The sequence below is a fragment of the Pelobates fuscus genome, chromosome 4, assembly GCF_036172605.1.
Source record: "Pelobates fuscus isolate aPelFus1 chromosome 4, aPelFus1.pri, whole genome shotgun sequence".
Taxonomy (NCBI): Eukaryota; Metazoa; Chordata; class Amphibia; order Anura; family Pelobatidae; genus Pelobates; species Pelobates fuscus.
Window position 1 is genome coordinate 316,008,919 of NC_086320.1, and position 18,116 is coordinate 316,027,034.

Below are 18,116 nucleotides of genomic sequence, written 5' to 3' on the forward strand. Positions count from 1 at the left end.
TGAAGCTGAAAGCTCCTGATGTTTAACACCCTGTATTTATGAAGTGTGCTAAGCTTCGTATTTGTACATTGGTTTCAAACGTTAAACACATGCCTTTTTCCTTCTTTGTTCGAAAGTCTGTTATACAGGCCTTTGCAGATCCCAGTGCAACAAGCCATTGCTGTCTCTCTGCTGCCGTCCTGGCTTTTAGGTAGAAGTACTGCTCCCCCGGAATAGCCAGGTCCATCCGAGTGTTGTCTGAAGGATGAACTGTAGAAGCACAAAGACAAGAAAACAATACTCAATGTATAATTCAGTTATGACAATAGACGTCAAGAATTTCTTAAAAAAAGATCAATTGCTAAAAGGGACTTTGTAGTCCATGTAATGATTTCATCTCTTTGAATTAGTTATAGTGCCTGTAGTTCCCTGGTACTGTCCCTCCATTTAGTGCTAATCCACTTTAGAGCAGTTTAATACTAAATAAGGATACTGGATAATACTGCATGCATGGCTAAGGCAGAGATTGCACACTTCCTTGTTGTCATACCCATTCATACCGTCAGTTGGAGCTCTGATAGGCTAAAAGCAGTCAGCTGACTATCTCTGCCAATCACAGCTGCCCAATGCTGCTCAGGCTAATACTTCCCCATTAGCCAAAGCAGCACAGAGGAGATGGACTGCTGGGGACTCTCATTTAGTATTACAACATAAAAAAAAAAAACATTAAAAACTGTTTAACGCTGAATGAAATGACGGTACCAGGGGACTCCAGACACTAAAACCAGTTTAATGAGATGAAGTAGATACAGTGCCTACAGAGTCCCTTTAATATTTAATCGCTTTACTGCAAGAGACAACCCTGTTTCAACACTCAAAAAGCTTCTGTAATGTAAAAGGACAAGACTAACACCATTTGCATATATAACAAATTCACACAAGGTATTCGGGTAGCTCCCTATTAAAGAATAGCTACCTATTGACCACCAAAATGCATAGGAGAACATGAAACCACACACTTAAAATAAATTCTCCGCTCTCAAATAAGTGGTCTTGAGTCTGCGTAAAAAGATTTTTGGTTTATGTTTTATTAATATTTTGCTACAATGAGAGAGGTGTACAGGGGTATGATCATGAATAATGTATTATAATGAGTTATGTCACACAACATAAAAAATATTGTATTTTGTATTCTCTTCTACATGTGCCTAAATGAATTCCTTGTATATCAGCTGCAGAAAGAAAAGACCAGCCATGTTTCCAGTTGAACGCCAACTATTCACCTTCAGGTAGGAATACATTTGATGACAAGACATACATAACTGAAGGTCTCTTACCAGAGGACAATGACAATCACAATGTAATAGACAGCTGGGCATGCAGTCACTCTACTAATAAGTCATCATTCCAAACTAGAAGGAATTCTATTCCTAATCTAGGTAATGTCATATCTTTTTAATGACAGGTATAATATAGGGAGCTAAGCCATGGCCCACTGTCACCTACAAACATGAATTGATGGTATGCATATTACATAATGGATGGGTGGTTGTTGATTATGTTTGATCAAGTTTTAATGTTTGTCTGCTAAAGCTTTAATTATTATTTTTTTGCTGTGCTTGTGTCCTATTTTATTTTTTGAATTTTTTTATTTTTTCGTGCAGTATGGTTAACAAACACGCCTGTGATGCCATGATAGCATCATCAGGCTTTTCAAAGCTCACATTATCATGACAGGAGTACGTGGCACATTTTTATTTTTTTAAACAGGTTATATACGTTTGGTCAGCAAGAAAAGATTGTGACTACGGTAGTGGCAATCTCGGTAAAACATTAATAAAAACACATACAAATGTAACCTGTGCCAATCTAGTAACAGATTGGGTTAGCATAAAACTTAGACTATGCTTGTTACGGTCTTGCTTAGATGCAGGTACATGGCTATGAAATAACGATGGGATCCAGTAGTGAGGTGTTGGGTAACCTCCTTATTGCTTGTGCTGGGTGCGCTGGTTAGCTGAATATGCAGTGTGTGCCTATTAGGTTGGCATTGAGTGCTTGTGTGAGTGTCGTCGTGGTGGTCTAGTGGAGGAAGATCACTACCTGTTCGGATCTCAGTCTAAGGTAGGTAAGCTGTGATCCTATGTGTGATCTCTAGAGTGCATTACTTTGTGCCTCCTCGTGTGGTGCAGTTAGATGGCCCTGGAATCGTGTTTTGGTGTTGCCTCAGCATGCCTGTTGGTGTTGTTGCCTAAGTGGTCTTGAATGAGGCGGGGGGCGGGGGGGTAGGAGGTGTGTGTGTTGGGAAGCTAACCGGTCTTTAGGTAACTAACTTTCAACGTTTAACAATGAAGGTGGGGGGGGGGGAATAGGAGCTACAAGGGGGTCAAGTGCCAAGTTTAAAAAAGCAGAGGTGCCATCAAGTTCATGGGGTTCCCCATGGGCACAGGGTTGGGGACTTCGGCCTGGATTCAGGTTGTCACTGCTGCGTAATGTGCTGGTGTGGGGTTCTGCGGGACGAAGGGGGGGGGGGAGATCCGAGCTGGGTCCCAGTGATGGGTGCGCTGTATCTCCTGCTTGTTTTGGTCGAGGAAGTCCCAGGGTGCGCAGCAAAGCCGTGGCCTCTTGGGGCTCTTGTATGTGGTGTGTGGCGTCCCCATGGTAGACCTGTAGCGTGTGGGATGGGTGCCAGTGGTACTGCATTTTGTGCTGTTGAAGGAGCGTGGTAAGCGGTCTGAGGGATCTGCGCCAGTCTAGGGTGCTCCCCGAGAGGTCGGCATAGAAGGTGAGTGTCATTGCTTCAAATTGGTACAGGGTTTTTCCTTTCAGGGCGTTAAGCACTGCCACCTTATCTGCTCTGTTTCTGAACTGGACCACCAGGTCCGTTGACGCTGTGGTTGGGGCCCTATTGGGTCGAGGAATGCGGAAGAGACCATCCAATTGCAGCGTTCTAGCTTGTTTTGGGGGTAGCAGGGTCTCCCACAGATGCCTCATGAAGTGTGGTAGTTTGGCATCTTGTACATTATCAGCCACCCCACGCACCTTTAGGTTGTTACAGCGCCTGTTATCCTCCAGTGCCGCATATCGGCGCTCAAGTGTTTTTGAGCCCGTTTTTGAGCCCGTAGGTCTCCAATCTCTTGTTGGAGTGTTGTGATATGTTGGGTGTTCTTGGCTGCTGCGCCCTCCAGAACGCCCATGCAGCCTGTGAGGCCTCTTATGTCGCTGCGGACTGCCGCCACATCAGCAGATATGTTTCTCTGAAGATCTGCCAGGAGCTCCTGTAGTACTGCTCTGGTTACTGGGGCAGCGTCTGGCTTGGCTGTGGTCGTGGCGCCGTTTGCGGGGTCTGGTATACCATTCCGCCAGAAAAGTTATCTGAGAAGTCGGATCCCTGCATCTGGCACCATAGATCGCCGATTGTCATCCCCAGGGTCGGCTTGTCGGGTCGTTTTTCCGACCCATGCTGTTTGGGTGTCGTGCCCCGGTTCTGCTGGCTGCGGGTAATGTGGCTAAATACCCTGATTTTCACTGTTGTGTGCCGGAGCTCCCGAGTCTTGCGACCACTGCTTGTGTCCTATTTTAATTGAAGTGTTTATATAGGTTTGTCATACTACATCATGATAATGCTAAGTCTTGCATGGATGGTAAGCTCTTTGACACAGATTAGAGCCAACTCCTTAATTTTACAATTTTCATTTACAGATGACAACACAATGACACATTTTCCATTATACAAACTCCCCAAACAAACAAGATTGTCCAGAAATGTTTATTCATTTTCTATTTATAACGTCCCTGGCTCGTAGCCTAACTCTGCTAAAACAGGTTTTTCCCCAAGTCTAGCAGAAATCCAGGTCAGTTTTGTGATAGTATTAACTGGCACCAGTGGTCTAATTGTATTTTGATTGGAGGCCTACCTGTAAGTTTTTGTCTACATGGTGAAGTTTATTAAGTTTTATGAGTTTGTATCCTCTGTTATTATTGTACTGGATCTCAATAAAAATGCCATCCTAATGTGTGCTGAAAGGGCAGGGCTGAAGATAGGGTGTCAATGATGCAATGGGAACCCCTACTGATGCACATTAGAGAGAGATGCATCAGAAAGAAGCACGTACTAACTGTACCAAAAATGGTTTGGGGGCCTGAAAGGCTTTAGACTAGTGGAGCGTATGCTCCCCTTGTACCCCAGAACTAGTTTTTAAGTAGTTTTTGAAAGCTATCTTTTAAACTCCTGTGGAATGAGGTCATACTTTTCAGAGTTCTGCAATCTTCCAGCAATACCTGAATGCTATGCAAGAACTCTTGCATGTCCACAAATAGCATCTTTCAATAGCAAGCATATTTTATACACTTTTGAGAACTTGTTCTGGTATACTCATAAATAGGACACTTGGGGAAAATAAACTCTGGTGGGCAAGACAGGAATCCAAAATTGGTACTGTACCGGGGATAAAGTATGTGATTAATGTAAATTTGGATATATTGTTCCAAGCTAATTATTTCTTTACCTACCCCTCTGCATTGTATATCAATACGTCTTACTCTTTTCAGTCAAAACTACAAAGACATTTGGCTGCCACTTTACCAAAGGAAGACATGAAGGGTATAACAATTAGGATTACCTCCAAGGTTTGTTTATTTCTTCTTTTAAACTCTTGTAGGGTGATTGGAAAGAGAATGACTGTCAATCTTTATTTTCTGTGCAATTTGGAATGGTTGAACTTGATAGACTTTTTTATTTTTTTTAACCAAGGTATGAACACAAAGAGCAGTTTTGGTGAAAACGGTACCTTGAATTTCACAGACAGCCATTTGGATACTTCCTTTGCAACCTTTCCAAGCGTCTTCTTTGGAGTCATAGTAGGACAATATTCCACCATACAAAAGAAACCACCGAGGCTGCCAACCTAAAAAAAATACAATTTTATATAGATGAAATACATGAATTTTCAATTACCAACACAGCAAAACAAATGAAATCCAGAATAGTCTAATAATTTTACGATATACTGGCCATGTTACATTTTCTGTAGAACAGGTCTAAAAAATACAGAAGTATGCAGTCCTAAAGAAAGTCAAAATCAATTTGAATCCACTAAGATTCATAAACCATCAGCTTAAAGTACAAAGCATATTAGAGCTTCAATCACACAATATTGAGAGAAATAATAAAATGTTAAAGCCTTTTCTTTTTCATTATTCTATATTTATGGATATTATAACATTCCATATCATCAGACATAGATTCAAGTGCAAGTACAATCATGTATGCAATGAAAGGAAAACAAATATAAAAGGAATAAACAGCAATACCACAAATACTTTCATTGAAAGTATTTCTAATATAACTGAGATTAGTACTCAGACCATGATCATTAGGGAAAGTTACCGTGTGAGAATATCTGGTCCCAATGTACAAATTTAGGAGTCATATATACACAATATGGACAAAAGTATTGTGACACGGCCCGGGGCTGGGCCTGAGCTTCAGGGCGGCTGGTTCTACTATGGGAAACTCCTAACATAGCTCATACATTACACGATTTTTCTGCCATTTAGAACTCTCATTTGTCACAAATAGACAACTCACAACCCAATACGATTTCCAGCCCTTGATTCTAGTCTTGGGTTAGACAAGGCCTAATGCAGCTTACTGGGTGGGAGAAGCAGCCAGTCTTCTGTCCTGCAGATCACTACCTTCTCACTGAGACCCTGCAGTGTCTCTGGGTCGGTGGGGGTCATCCTTGCCCCCACTGTCCTGATCTACTACTTAAGTTGGCTCTCATTGTCGCCCTTACCTTACATTGACACACTCCTCAACACACCAAATGGCAGAGGTACTCCTTCACAAAGGACACACTGACACCAATTATACAGGACTGAGGCAGCCCTGTTGAGAGATGTCGGCAGAGATTGGATACGCTCTTTTAAAGCTTCTGGGCTAAACTGTTACATTTATGTTGAGTCAAATAATGGGTTGTGATAGCGACTTAGACACAGTGGATTTTTCTTGAGCAATTATTCCATCTGTACTATAGCAGAACTATCTTAATCACTTGCATTCAGCTGCCTACTATAACAGTGTTATCTTTTGTTCATTCGGTATTCTCTCATTTTTATATCTGTTAGGTATAGTGTGAGTTTGGTGGAGGAGGGATAATGGCATGGGGCTGTTGTACAGGGGTTGGACTAGGCCCCTGTCAGGATACCCTAATATGCCCAGCATGCAGAACTTAAGTAAAATATTAATGAAAATCCCAAGTCGTATTACCGGGCCTTAGAACGGACGGATTTAAGAAATAAAAAGAAAAGTACAAAACAGGCTTAGGTCAGGAATACAGAGTATACGTAAACGGTAGGCAGGCCAAAGGTAAAGGAATAAAGAAGTCAGAATAGTCAAACTAAGGTCCAAGGGATACAGAAATCAGAATAGTCAGTAAACAAGCTAAGGTCAAAATACACAAGAATCAATACCAGAAACGCGCGCCCGGACAATCACAATGGAAGTCACGACAGGGCACTGAGAAATGGACAAAAAAGGTTTAAATAGCCCAAGGTGCTCTTTGATTGGATGTAGAGGAACATGTGACAGTGGGATGTGAGTGTGTTAGGAACCAAGGGGTTAACTAAGGAACTTAAAAAGGTTCTGACCTGCAGCGGCCGGCGTCTCTAATGTTTTCAGAACCCGGCCGCTGTGTGAGGAGAGTGGAGCCTGCCACCTCCGACACGTGCTCAGAGTGAGGACAGTGTGCGCGCCAAGAGGGGGCAGAGGACAGTGTGCGCGCCAAGAGGGGGCAAGTAATCAACAGCATTCCCACTGTCACGTGGGAATGCAGCCACATCGAGATGCACCTGCTGGGTCCCAGACCGCTCTCTGACAGTCCCTTGCTTCCAGTGAAGGGAAAACGTAAAGATTCATCATGCCTAGACATTTTGGACAATGGTATGCTTCCAACTTTGTGGAAACAGTTTGGGGAAAGTGCTTTTCTATTCCAGCATGACTGTGCCACAGTGCACAATGCAAGGTCCATAAAGACCTCATTGGATGAGTTTGGTGTGGAAGAATGGGCACAAACTCTCACAGAAACACGCCAAAATCTTGTGTGCAGTCTTCCCAGAATAGGGGGGGGGGGCATATTAATGTCTCTGTATTTAGAATGCAATGTCATAAAAGTACCTGTTGGTGTAAAGGTCAGGTGTCCCAATACTTTTGTCCACATAGTATACGTAGGTTTGCATTTATAAGCTTTTATTATTTCATCTGGACGGCACTACAGTAATACCATGTAATCATATTTGGTTTAGTCAGCATGTGGGCCGTTCTGCACATGATACTCTGAGCAGAGTTCTCGGAGATTGATAATTGACAAATAGGCATTATATCTAGGAGGAATAAGGGTGGGGACCAACTAGGAATTAAACTTTTCTACGGTTAGAAGACCTATGAAAATAAAAGGAAAGGCTTAAGGAAGTAGAAGAATTAATGGGGGTTTACCAGAGGTGTAAGAGGGGAGAGGAAAAAGGTGTAGAGAAAAATAGACAGAAGAATATTAAGATTAAGTTGAATTGGTAAAGAGAAAGTGTACAGTTTACCCTAGGGTGGCAGGCTCAAGTCTGATAACCATGGATTCCACACTTTGTGAAAGAGTTTGGATGTTTCATGAATAATGGCAGTAAGTTTGGCCATGTCTACTATGTCCTCACCTTCCTGTGTGTCACTGCCATAGCGGGAATGTGAGCTTTTCTCCATTTTTCTGCTACAGCCTTTGTAGTAGCCAGGGTAATTATAGCAAGCAATTTGTTTTGAACTCTGATAAGGTTGATCAAGGGCTTGGTCAATAACCAAAGCCAATCATCCACAGAGGCTGTCGTTTGAAGGAGACAGGACACCAAATTGGCCAATTCTATTCATAGTTTGATTTTTAGACAATGCCAGTAAATATGGATAGAAGTACCTCTTGACCAATTTCGCCGTTCTCAACAAGAGGTGTGAATACATTCATTTCACAGTTTGGTATAAATGTGAGTTGAGAATTTGTACTTTTGCCCTGATTAAACTATACAGAAAAACTGAGCCGTGGACAATAAGAGTCACCTTTTAATTAATGTTCCAGAAGTCCCTGGAATGCTATCCTTTTTTATTTTTCACAATTTAAATGCTGGATTAAGCCCCAGGCACCATAAATTCTTGAGTGCAAATCTTTCAGGATATAAAGTACGGTATATAGAAAAACTGAGCGTGAACAATAAAAGTTAAGTTTTAATTTATACTCCAGAGGTCCCTGGAATGATTAACAACACATTTATTATATTTAAACACATCTTAAAATTCAAATTACATATTGTCTGTTGAACGTTTCTCTTCATTACTGCTTCATTTCTTAAATGTGAGGCTAGTTACATAGTTAGATAGCTGAAAAGAGACTTGCGTCCATCAAGTTCAGCCTTCCTCACACCTGTTTTTTGCTGTTGATCCAAAAGGCAAAAAAAAACCAACAAAAAAAACCCCAGTTTGAAGCACAATTTTGCAACAAGCTAGGACAAAAATTCCTTCTTGACCCCAGAATGGCAGTCAGATTTATCCTTGAATCAAGCAGTTATTACCCTACATTGAAAGATTATATCCTTGAATATTCTGTCTTTGCAAGTATGCATCTAGTAGCTGTTTGAACATCTGTATGGACTCTGATAAAACCACTTCTTCAGGCAGAGAATTCCACATCCTGATTGTTCTTACAGTAAAAAAAACTTTCCTTTGCCTTAGACGAAATCTTCTTTCTTCCAGTCTAAACGCATGGCCTCGTGTCCTATGTAAAGTCCGGTTTGTGAATAGATTTCCACACAATGGTTTGTATTGGCCCCGAATATATTTGTAGTAATAAATTAAAGGAACACACCTAAGAACCGTAATCACTACGGTGTGCTGTATGGATTACGGTATCAAGAGTGCCTTGCTGCAACCCCCACAGCAAGCAGCCAAACTGTTTGCTAACAAATCTTGTTCCTTTAAAATCATTAGCAGTGTCTATGTATGCAAATTAACTTTCCTGTTTTTTTATTAAATGCTGGAAAAGGACACTTAAGAGGGCTTAAAGGGACAACAGATGCACCCAGACTACATCTGCTTGCTGAAGTGGTCTAGGTGCAGTGTCCCAGGTTCCTTAATCCTGCAGTGATAGTTATTGCAGTTTTTAATAAACTGCAATAATTACCTGCCAGGGTTAATGCCACCTCAAGTGGCAGTCTACCAGACAGCCACTAGAGGGACTTCCGGGTCGTTGGGCGATTTTTAGGTCCCCCGTGCCGGCTGACATCAGCGAGGGAGGAGCGGAGGCGCAGCTTGGACCAAGGTGGAGACATCGGTGCTCGAATCAGGTAGGTAAGTGGAAAAATAGGTTTTTAACCCCTTCTGCACCACAGGGAGAGAACGTTGTTTTCCTGACACCATAGTTTCCCTTTAAAGGCATTTTTGTCTGCACGGCCATCACGAGATTAACATTTTATCAATGCATGTGAATGTAAAAGTGTCACAAATCTCTTTCTCCTTGAGTACGACCTGCATTAGGAGTAGGCTTTATTGGTTTACACAAAGCAAGGAACGCAGGAATAGCCTGCAATTATTTAGTACCACTGGTACCATTTAGTAAGCTATATGATAAAACACACCTGAGGGTTTTTGTTCCTGTTTCAGTTGCTAGTCACGAGCTGAGTAAACTTCAAAGTTCTCAGTGAAACCTGCAACTTACTAGTCAACCATTTAACATCAAAGACTGTATAAAAGCATATCAGGTGGAAGGTGTGCCTAGTACCGCACCCAGCTGAATCCAACATCTACCGTGAGAATAGCTATTTGTGACACTTTAAAAGAATTAAGCCTCTCAAAAAATGTAAACAAAGAAAAAAAAGTACATAGGATAACTCAGAGAGGAATTCAAAATTTTTGCCAAAATGACCATTTAAAATGCAGGCGGGTGACATGAGCAGAGGGGGCTGAATAAAGTCATGTAAGCCGTATGACACCACATATATAGTTCACAAAAAAAGAAAAACAACAAAACAAAACAAAACACAACAAGACTTTTACAATAGTCTATAAATAAAGAAAAAAAAAGCTAATGTAACCAACACATTGCACAGAGTCTAGGTCTCTGATATTCTTTTAGGCAACTAGGGAATATATTATTAGAATTAGAGAAGGGTCCAAGACAGACCCTCACTAACTCATGGAAACCTTATCTCTATTCCAGACACATAGTAATCATCATGTGGGACAGACTTGCATTAGTCACAGTCACAGAGGCCTCAGAACAAAATTACTAAATAAATCCCCTGACTGCCTGGACCAAACGGCAGAAAAGGATTTAAAGACACTTTCATCATTCAACACCATCAGTTCCATAGTAGGAACTCTCGCAAGAGTAACAACGAACATGTTTCATAGCAACAGGTATAAACACAGTACAATGAAAGGCATTTGGGAAGCGGAATTCAATAATACTAGGGTCATATTTTAACGGATCTTGGTTCCTTTATTGTTACAAGATCTATTGATATTTAGTTAAAACAACGAAAAAAAGAAAAAGACCATGGAAAGTAGTAATTTATTAGGATCTATTTTTTTTTTTTTATTTCTTCTTATCTAGTCTAAACAGGTAGTCCAACACCAACGTGTTATGAATACAAGTTTGTATTCCAAACACTACAGTGTTCCTTCAATGTTTTTGTTTCTCTTATTTTGGGCACTTATCTGTGGTGCTTGGTTTGTTTATATATACAGATATACACCTTGTGCCCAGGGCAATACTACTAAGCACCATAACTACTACAAAACACTGTAGGGTTTATGGTGCCAAGAGTCCACTGGAGCAGTGCCCCGGGTAACAGTCAATCAGTTTTCATACAGTTTGACACTGATCTGGGATCCCTGGGTATCTAGGGTCTGTACCCTCTCCTTCTGCACCCCGTTATTGCTTTAAATAAAATAAAAAGTAGCACATTTATTACATATAAGAAATAATGTTGGGGCGGGGCCGGACCACCGAGCTGGATGGTCGCAGCTCCTGCAATTCGACAACATTTACTCTCTAAAATCATGTCCCACCACCTAAAATCAGACCGCCAGAGCAGATACCCAGAGCTGAGATCCTGCACCACGGAACCCAGCCGCGGGTACAGACCGGCACCGTTCCCCCCCCCCCCCCCCTCTGGGCCGGGGGGTGATCCCGGCCCTCACCCTGTGGCCCTGACCGCGACGCTGCAACTGAGGCTGGGGAGCCCGACCGCCACACCTAAAATGGCGGGCGCCATGTTGCAGACGGTAAAGGGAATACCTGCTCCCATCTCACGCTCACAGCCAACAAGGCGGCTCAGACATCCCGGACATGCCGCACGGAGAGACGGCGAAACCGTCGCCAAACCTCGCAGCATGCGACTCAAGAGAACAGGATACAAAGGCATGGAGGCGGCCTCTACTGTGTGTCCCACGCGTGCTACCGCAGAGTTGAGACACAGATGGACGTCACAAACTGTGCACCAAATTCACGGCACAACATCCACACCAACTGCCTCTCACCTGTATCCCGAGTTGCCCGGGAGGGCTCCTGTCGGCAATCAACCTGCAGAAGGAGGACTCCTCACTAAGCGGTGCCGGACACCCACACACTACGGTTCTAGCGAGCGGTCAGGATAGACCTCCGGTACACACCGCATCAGAGGGGCTTGGAGGAGCGACCTGCCTACATATGCTGGACTTCGGGTGCCCAAGGGCTGCACCTCATCCTCTGGGAGCTTCGGCTGAGCGGACTGGAGGCAAGCGTTATAATAAGATCTGCGTTAAATATATTTTTGCTTTGATGGTTTAGCCTACACATTTAAACGTATGCAGTGTTAGCTGAAGCTATATTAACAAACTATAGAGGTACTAAAAGCCTGAAGCCTCTAAATGTTTAGCATAATCACTAGCGATAGCTCCACAACCAACATGCAGATATTTGTAGGCAACTGCCAATCTACCTCCTAATAGCAACACCTTACATTATAGCATTAACCATATCTTATCCTGCTCTGTCTAATCGTGTAACTCATCTTTGCTGTTCAGCAACATAGAACAACACCTAGAGAAGCAACATTATTACGGTATATACAAAATTGTGCTATACCCACTAAAACTACTGTCATGCTATGTTGAAAAATGCTTACCTTAGCTGTTGTGGCATTGTAAGCCAGATGTGAATTTTCTATGCACAAATAAAATAAAGAATAAAAAAAAAAAAAAAAAAAAAAAATAATGTCTCTACTTGATGGGAATTTGCAAATGAATTGGCTGAGAGCATCTGCCAATATTCTCATCCAATTAAACTTGTCTAAACACAGGCACAAGAGGACTTTTTGCACCCACTACAGCATGCTGTAAATTACGGTATGTGCTTAGACCATCCCTTTTAAATGTAAGTTTGACCAGTGTACATGTTGATAGAGGTTTCAATGGAGGGTTTGTGCCTTTCATGTGTGTTACCCAAGAGTCTGGACATCTGTGGGCTGGAGGCACGGTAGGGGCCTCTTCTTATGTGCCTATCCCTATTTTCTCATTTCAAACGGATTTTGGCCTGTGTTTGATTAACAATATATATACAAGTGAACAAAAAGGAACAATGGAAACTTTGGGTTTAGAATTGCTCTTTTTTCCGCCCACAGTACATTGTCAGGAATCGGGTTACAGGACGTTTGTATAACGGGTTCAAAAACAGATGATTTTTATTAATCTAAACACGTCTGCAGCTTTAATTTTTAATTGAAGCAATTGGTGAATAATAGTTCACGGCACATCTTGATATTTTCATCTAGCGTCATTTACAGAAACACTAAGTACCACAAGCACAACAGTCTACAAACACACATATGCAAGAAGCAGTGGTTGTGATACAAATAGGCAGTCTAAGAGCGAGGTAAAGCCCAAGATATATGAATAAATACTATTTAAAACATTTACTCCCAATTATGGAGAAAATTAACATGAATTGCTATTTTGTGGGCGAAGTCAGCCTAAAAAGGCGGTTTTAGACAGTTCTTTTGCCTGGCTACAACAAACAGTGCTTTCATGCAAAAAGAAGCAAAAAAATAACACAGATCTATCTTAAAAAGCACTACAAGATTTTTGTAGTGCTATCATTGTACAACAACCTGTCAGTAACATTTACTGTTAGCGCCTTTTCCACTTGACATTAAAAAAACTAAATTTAAAAAATCCTCCTAGACAAAGCATTAACTAATGAAGCAAGTTAAGCAAAGAAAATAAAGTAGCTCTGACAATGTAATAGGTTTAAACAAATAAAACCGCATAGAGAGCGGAGAGTTATAGATCATTAAGATAATATGGGTCAGGCAGGTAAACCTTATTCTTTATATTATGCGGGAGAAAGTGAAATATCCAGCAACTATATACAGGCTGGCCCGTAAGTCCCTACCCATCCATATATCCAGTGTGTCTGTGTGCTGGATGGGTAGGAACTTATGGGCTTTATGATGTTTCATGCTGTAAAAAGGTTTGGAGAGTTTTGAAGAAGAAATAAAACTAGGTGTTTTAATGTGTGACATCAATGTTAAATAGTTGGGAGATGGTCAGTCTAAAATGAGTAAACTCCCTGACTGCTACTAACAGGTGCCCAGACCTGATTGATTGGTTTCAATTCCAGTTTAAGGTGTATATATACTCTGTAGGCTTGGCCATGTAAGGTATCAAGCAGAAAGGATAAACAAATGCTGCATTGTGTCTGTCCATTCTACCTTACATTCCACTTTCTTAAGGGAAAAAAAACAAAACAAAACAGGGATTTATTCACTAAACAGTAATTTGAAACCAGAATTCGCCTTTTAATACAGCGGATAATCTTACAGAAACCTCTGTCCACAGATAGAACTGCAGCCATGTCCTGGCCAAAACGGAGCATTGCTAGAGAGAGAATCCATAAGGAAGCATATATAATGAAACAAAGCCACTTCATTTCTTTAATTGGCTCTACCACCACCGCTTACCCTTCCTAGCTACCTAAATTCTTTCAAATACCTGTGTATCATTATTCCTTAGGCTCAATTGCACAATTCAACTTCATTTCTACTAAGCACTATCCACCCGGGTTCCTTCTAACTATTTGGCAAGCTCTTCCAGCTTTCTGGAATCACAATCAGTCAATCACCTCCTCATTCCCTTCACATGTTACCAGTTACTGCAATTATACTATTAATTGTCTCCGCCATCACCTCTAAACACTGACTATCAAGCTGCTGTGAGGAGTACTAGTGTGGAAAACAAGAGGCAGCATTGCGTGTGAGATAAAGCATTTCACGGTGGAGAGCACATATAGAGCGGTCATCAACTTATAAGCACCCAGACTCGTCGGTCAACACCACAGAGTTTTCCAAGGATTGCTCAGATAGGTGTCTTCCCAAGAAAAAAAATCAAAGGTTGACGAAATGGCACAGAGTGATAAGGAGCACTTTGAACCAGAAACGAAAACCTACATACCTTGCAAAGTAGAGATTAACAGAAAGGAAAGAGAGGATCCAAATGCACCAAAAATTCCACCGACTGCATTCTTCCGTTTCTGCTCTTAACATCGCCCACAAATAAAGAGAGACAGCACTGGTCTGTCTATTGCTCCTACAGCAAAGACACTGGCAAACATGTGGGCCCAGCAGACACCAAAAGACAAATAGCCATATCAGAAAAAAGCAGCAAAACTAAAAGAAACATATGATAAGGATTTTGCTGCATACCTGGCAAAGTTCAAGGGTGATGTTGGCAAAAAAGTACCAGGCAGGCCAGCTGGTTCTATGGAGAACGGTGAATCTGAAGGTGATGATGAGAAGCATGAGGAGGAAGATGATGCTTTTGCTGTATACATTGTTCTGAAGCCCATCATGTTGCTAACAATGGGAACTTAAAGGACCACTATAGGCACCCAGACCACTTCAGCTGGGAACCAGTGGCGTACACATGACCCATGGGGCCCCGGTGCGAAAATTGATGCGTGAGCCCTCCCCTTCGCGCTTACTCTGCATGGGCCGGGGGCCGCAACACATCGCGGCGGGCACCTGGTTGCAGGGCTGCGACCGCGGTATCTACGCCAGTGCATGCAGATACACACACTTAAAGGACCACTACAGACACCCAGATCACATCAGCTCAATGAAGTGGTCTGGGTGCCAGGTCCCTTTAGTTTTAACCCTGCAGCTTAAAACATAGCAGTTTGTTTCACTGAGGGTTAATCCAGCCTCTAGTGGCTGTCTCACTGAAAATCACAGTGAGAAGACGCTGGACGTCCATAGGAAAGCATTGAGAAATGCTTTCCTATGGGCGGTTTGAATGCGTGCGGCTCTTGCCGCGCATGCGCATTCGGCACTGACGTCGGCAGGAGCAGGAGAGTTCCCCAGGGCCAAGGGAGCCCAGCGCTGGAGAAAGGTACGAGTTTGTTTTTCTGGCACTTTAGTGGTCCTTTAAGTACAGCTCATTTTGGGGACAAAGTAAACAGAATATTGGGATGATTGGCTGCAATGCTGAGCACTACCAAAAGGTGTCAGTTTACTTTTCACACATCCATGGTAATGACTGGGTATAACTCATGTTGTTCTTTTCTGCAGTGCTTGATACTAAGTTGCAAATGTTTAACTATTCACTTGCTGATAGATAGATAGATAGAGATATCTGGTCTTTGTCCTGATGAAAGCTCCCTAATGGGAGCAGAAACATTGATATTTTTATGGATTATCTGAAATAAAAGCTAAGTTTTGATAAAATTTCAAGTACCAGGAGTGCAGTATTTTTGTTTTTCCTATACTTCTTGCCAGACCAGCACTGGGCACCACTACAGCTTACCAGGAGTGCGAGCCACAGGAATATATATTCAATACATTATTAAACACAGATCCACACACCGGTCAAGCCATAAGACTTTTTTTCCCCACAGAAATCTCAAATTTGCGGTGATGTTACTACCGCAAAGGATTCTGGGTGGGCATGTGCAAATTAGTTCAACAAAGTATCACATTTTTGCCTCATTCCATTTTAAACATGGATTCCTTGGAGTTTGTGTTTGCTGTGCACAACAGCTTTGAAACAATTCGGGAAGAGATACAAAGCCAGTGAACCACAGATGTATAATGGAATCATAGTGTTTTTGTAATAAAATTTAGAATGAAAAAAATAAAATAAACACACACTCTTATCTGGTTTTACCTACTACAAGCATTTTTTTCTCTTATCTGGTTTTACCTACTAAACTACAAGCATTTTTTTCCCGCCACCAAATTTACCTCAACGAAGCGGTCTGGGTACAGTGTGAATGTCATTTTAATGCTGCAATGTATAACATAGCAGGTTTTTTTTTTGTTTGTTTTTTTTTTAGAAACGGCAATGTCTATATTGCAGAGTTAAAGGAACACTATAGTGTCAGGAATAAAAAACACATATTCCTATCACCATAGTGTTAAACTAACTGCTAATGTTACCACCCCCCCTCAGATCATATTGAAAAGGTGATTATGTTCTCTGAAAAGGCAGTGTTTACATTGAATAGCCTGTAGGGACAGGATATAGATACCAGAACTACTACATTAAGCTTTTGTGGTTCTGGTGACTATAGTGTCCCTTTAAGTCCACCTCTTGTGGCTGTCAGCACCAAATATTGCACCAATGAGTCACTCATGGATATATATTAATGAAAACCACAACAGTAAAAGATCCACTTAAATGGACTCTAGAAGTACCCATACCACTTCATCTCAATGAAGGGGGTCAGGGTGCCATGTCCTTCTAGTTTGTAACCCTGCAACTGAAAACATTGCTGTTCTGCAGAAACGACAATGTTTACATTGCAGCTTTTAAATGTCTCTAGAAGCGCTCCATAGAAACCATCTGATTGGCGCAGTGCGCAGTTTTGCCTTGCATGTTTACTAACCTATCGGAAAACATTGGATTGGCTGGGATCATTGATCTCTATGTTCTCAGACAAGGAAGTATGCAAGAAGGATGGAGACCAGTACGGCGAGAGCTGAAAGTCTGAAAGGGAAGAACAACTCACCTTTTGAGCCTTCACACAGTGGGGGAACATTAGTTCAGTTAGCTAAAAACTATAGCGTTAGGAAACCATATTTGTATTCCCAACGCCATAGTGTTCCTTTAAAAACCAGACAGGTTTATTGACTAAAATTTGAAATGTAAGAAATCAAAGTATCTTAGTCTACAATAGCTGAACTGAAAATATGAAATATGTTGTGTAATTTACCATCACGAACAAGTGTGTAGTCAGGTCCTTGGGGCTGTGGTGCTTTGAATGATTAACTTCAAATATCAGTACAACCTAGTCCGTTACTAGTCTTGAATTTTGTAATATTATTTATATAGCACCAACAAATTCCACAGCGCTGTACAACGGGTGGACTAACAAACATGCAAATGTAACCAGACAAGTTAGACGAACAGGAACAGAGGGGATGAGGTTGTACAAGCACAGTATGGCTTACTTAGGGCATGTCCAACGCCTGGCAGCAGTTTAGGACTTCCCATTCCACAAATCAGCTGGGTGGAAAGAAAGATAAGAAAAAAACTAGTTTCTAAGACACCAACATGAACATTGTAACCTTGAGAGATCCTAACAGCCCCGAGCAAGGAACAGTAATTGCAACTGTCAAAAACTCAGGGTGGGTATATCTTCACATGCGGACCTATAACATATGATGTAAATGGGTACTTCTTGGTCTCCTAGATTTCTAACAATAGTGCAGATCACAGGTCGTAGACGGACACAGCCCATGCCATATTTAGTATGGGTCATGAGATCACCAAAAGGGAAACCTGGTATGCGCAGGCAGTGTTAAAGTAACATTTTAAGCACCAATTAGATACGCCCTGCACTCATGGCACCATAACCACTACAATGCGCTGTAGTGGTTATGGTGCTTAGAATATTAATTAAATAAGTAGTCTGACATGAAATAGTGAACTTTACTGCAATAAACATAAGTGGTTGTGAAGTATTTTAGTTTGGAATACAATGGTTCCCCACCATTGTGTTCCTATTAGGGACATTATATGAACAGTGCCATGTTTAGGACAGAATAAAATGCATTGCTGGAATTTAGAG

At 41.7% G+C, this 18,116-nt stretch overlaps 1 protein-coding gene and 1 pseudogene across 1 annotated transcript in view; one reads left to right on the plus strand and one right to left on the minus strand.

The window, feature by feature from the left end:
* PLEKHA8 (pleckstrin homology domain containing A8) overlaps positions 1–18,116 on the minus strand; it is a 48,698-nt gene that overhangs the window by 29,360 nt on the left and 1,222 nt on the right. Inside the window, exons 2-3 of the mRNA XM_063452325.1 lie at positions 4,770–4,886; positions 94–249 (exon numbers count right to left, since the gene is read on the minus strand). Of these exons, the coding sequence (XP_063308395.1) occupies positions 94–249; positions 4,770–4,886 (273 nt within the window). The remainder of the gene's footprint in view (positions 1–93; positions 250–4,769; positions 4,887–18,116) is intronic.
* LOC134608219 (high mobility group protein B2-like) lies at positions 6,826–14,919 on the plus strand (annotated as a pseudogene).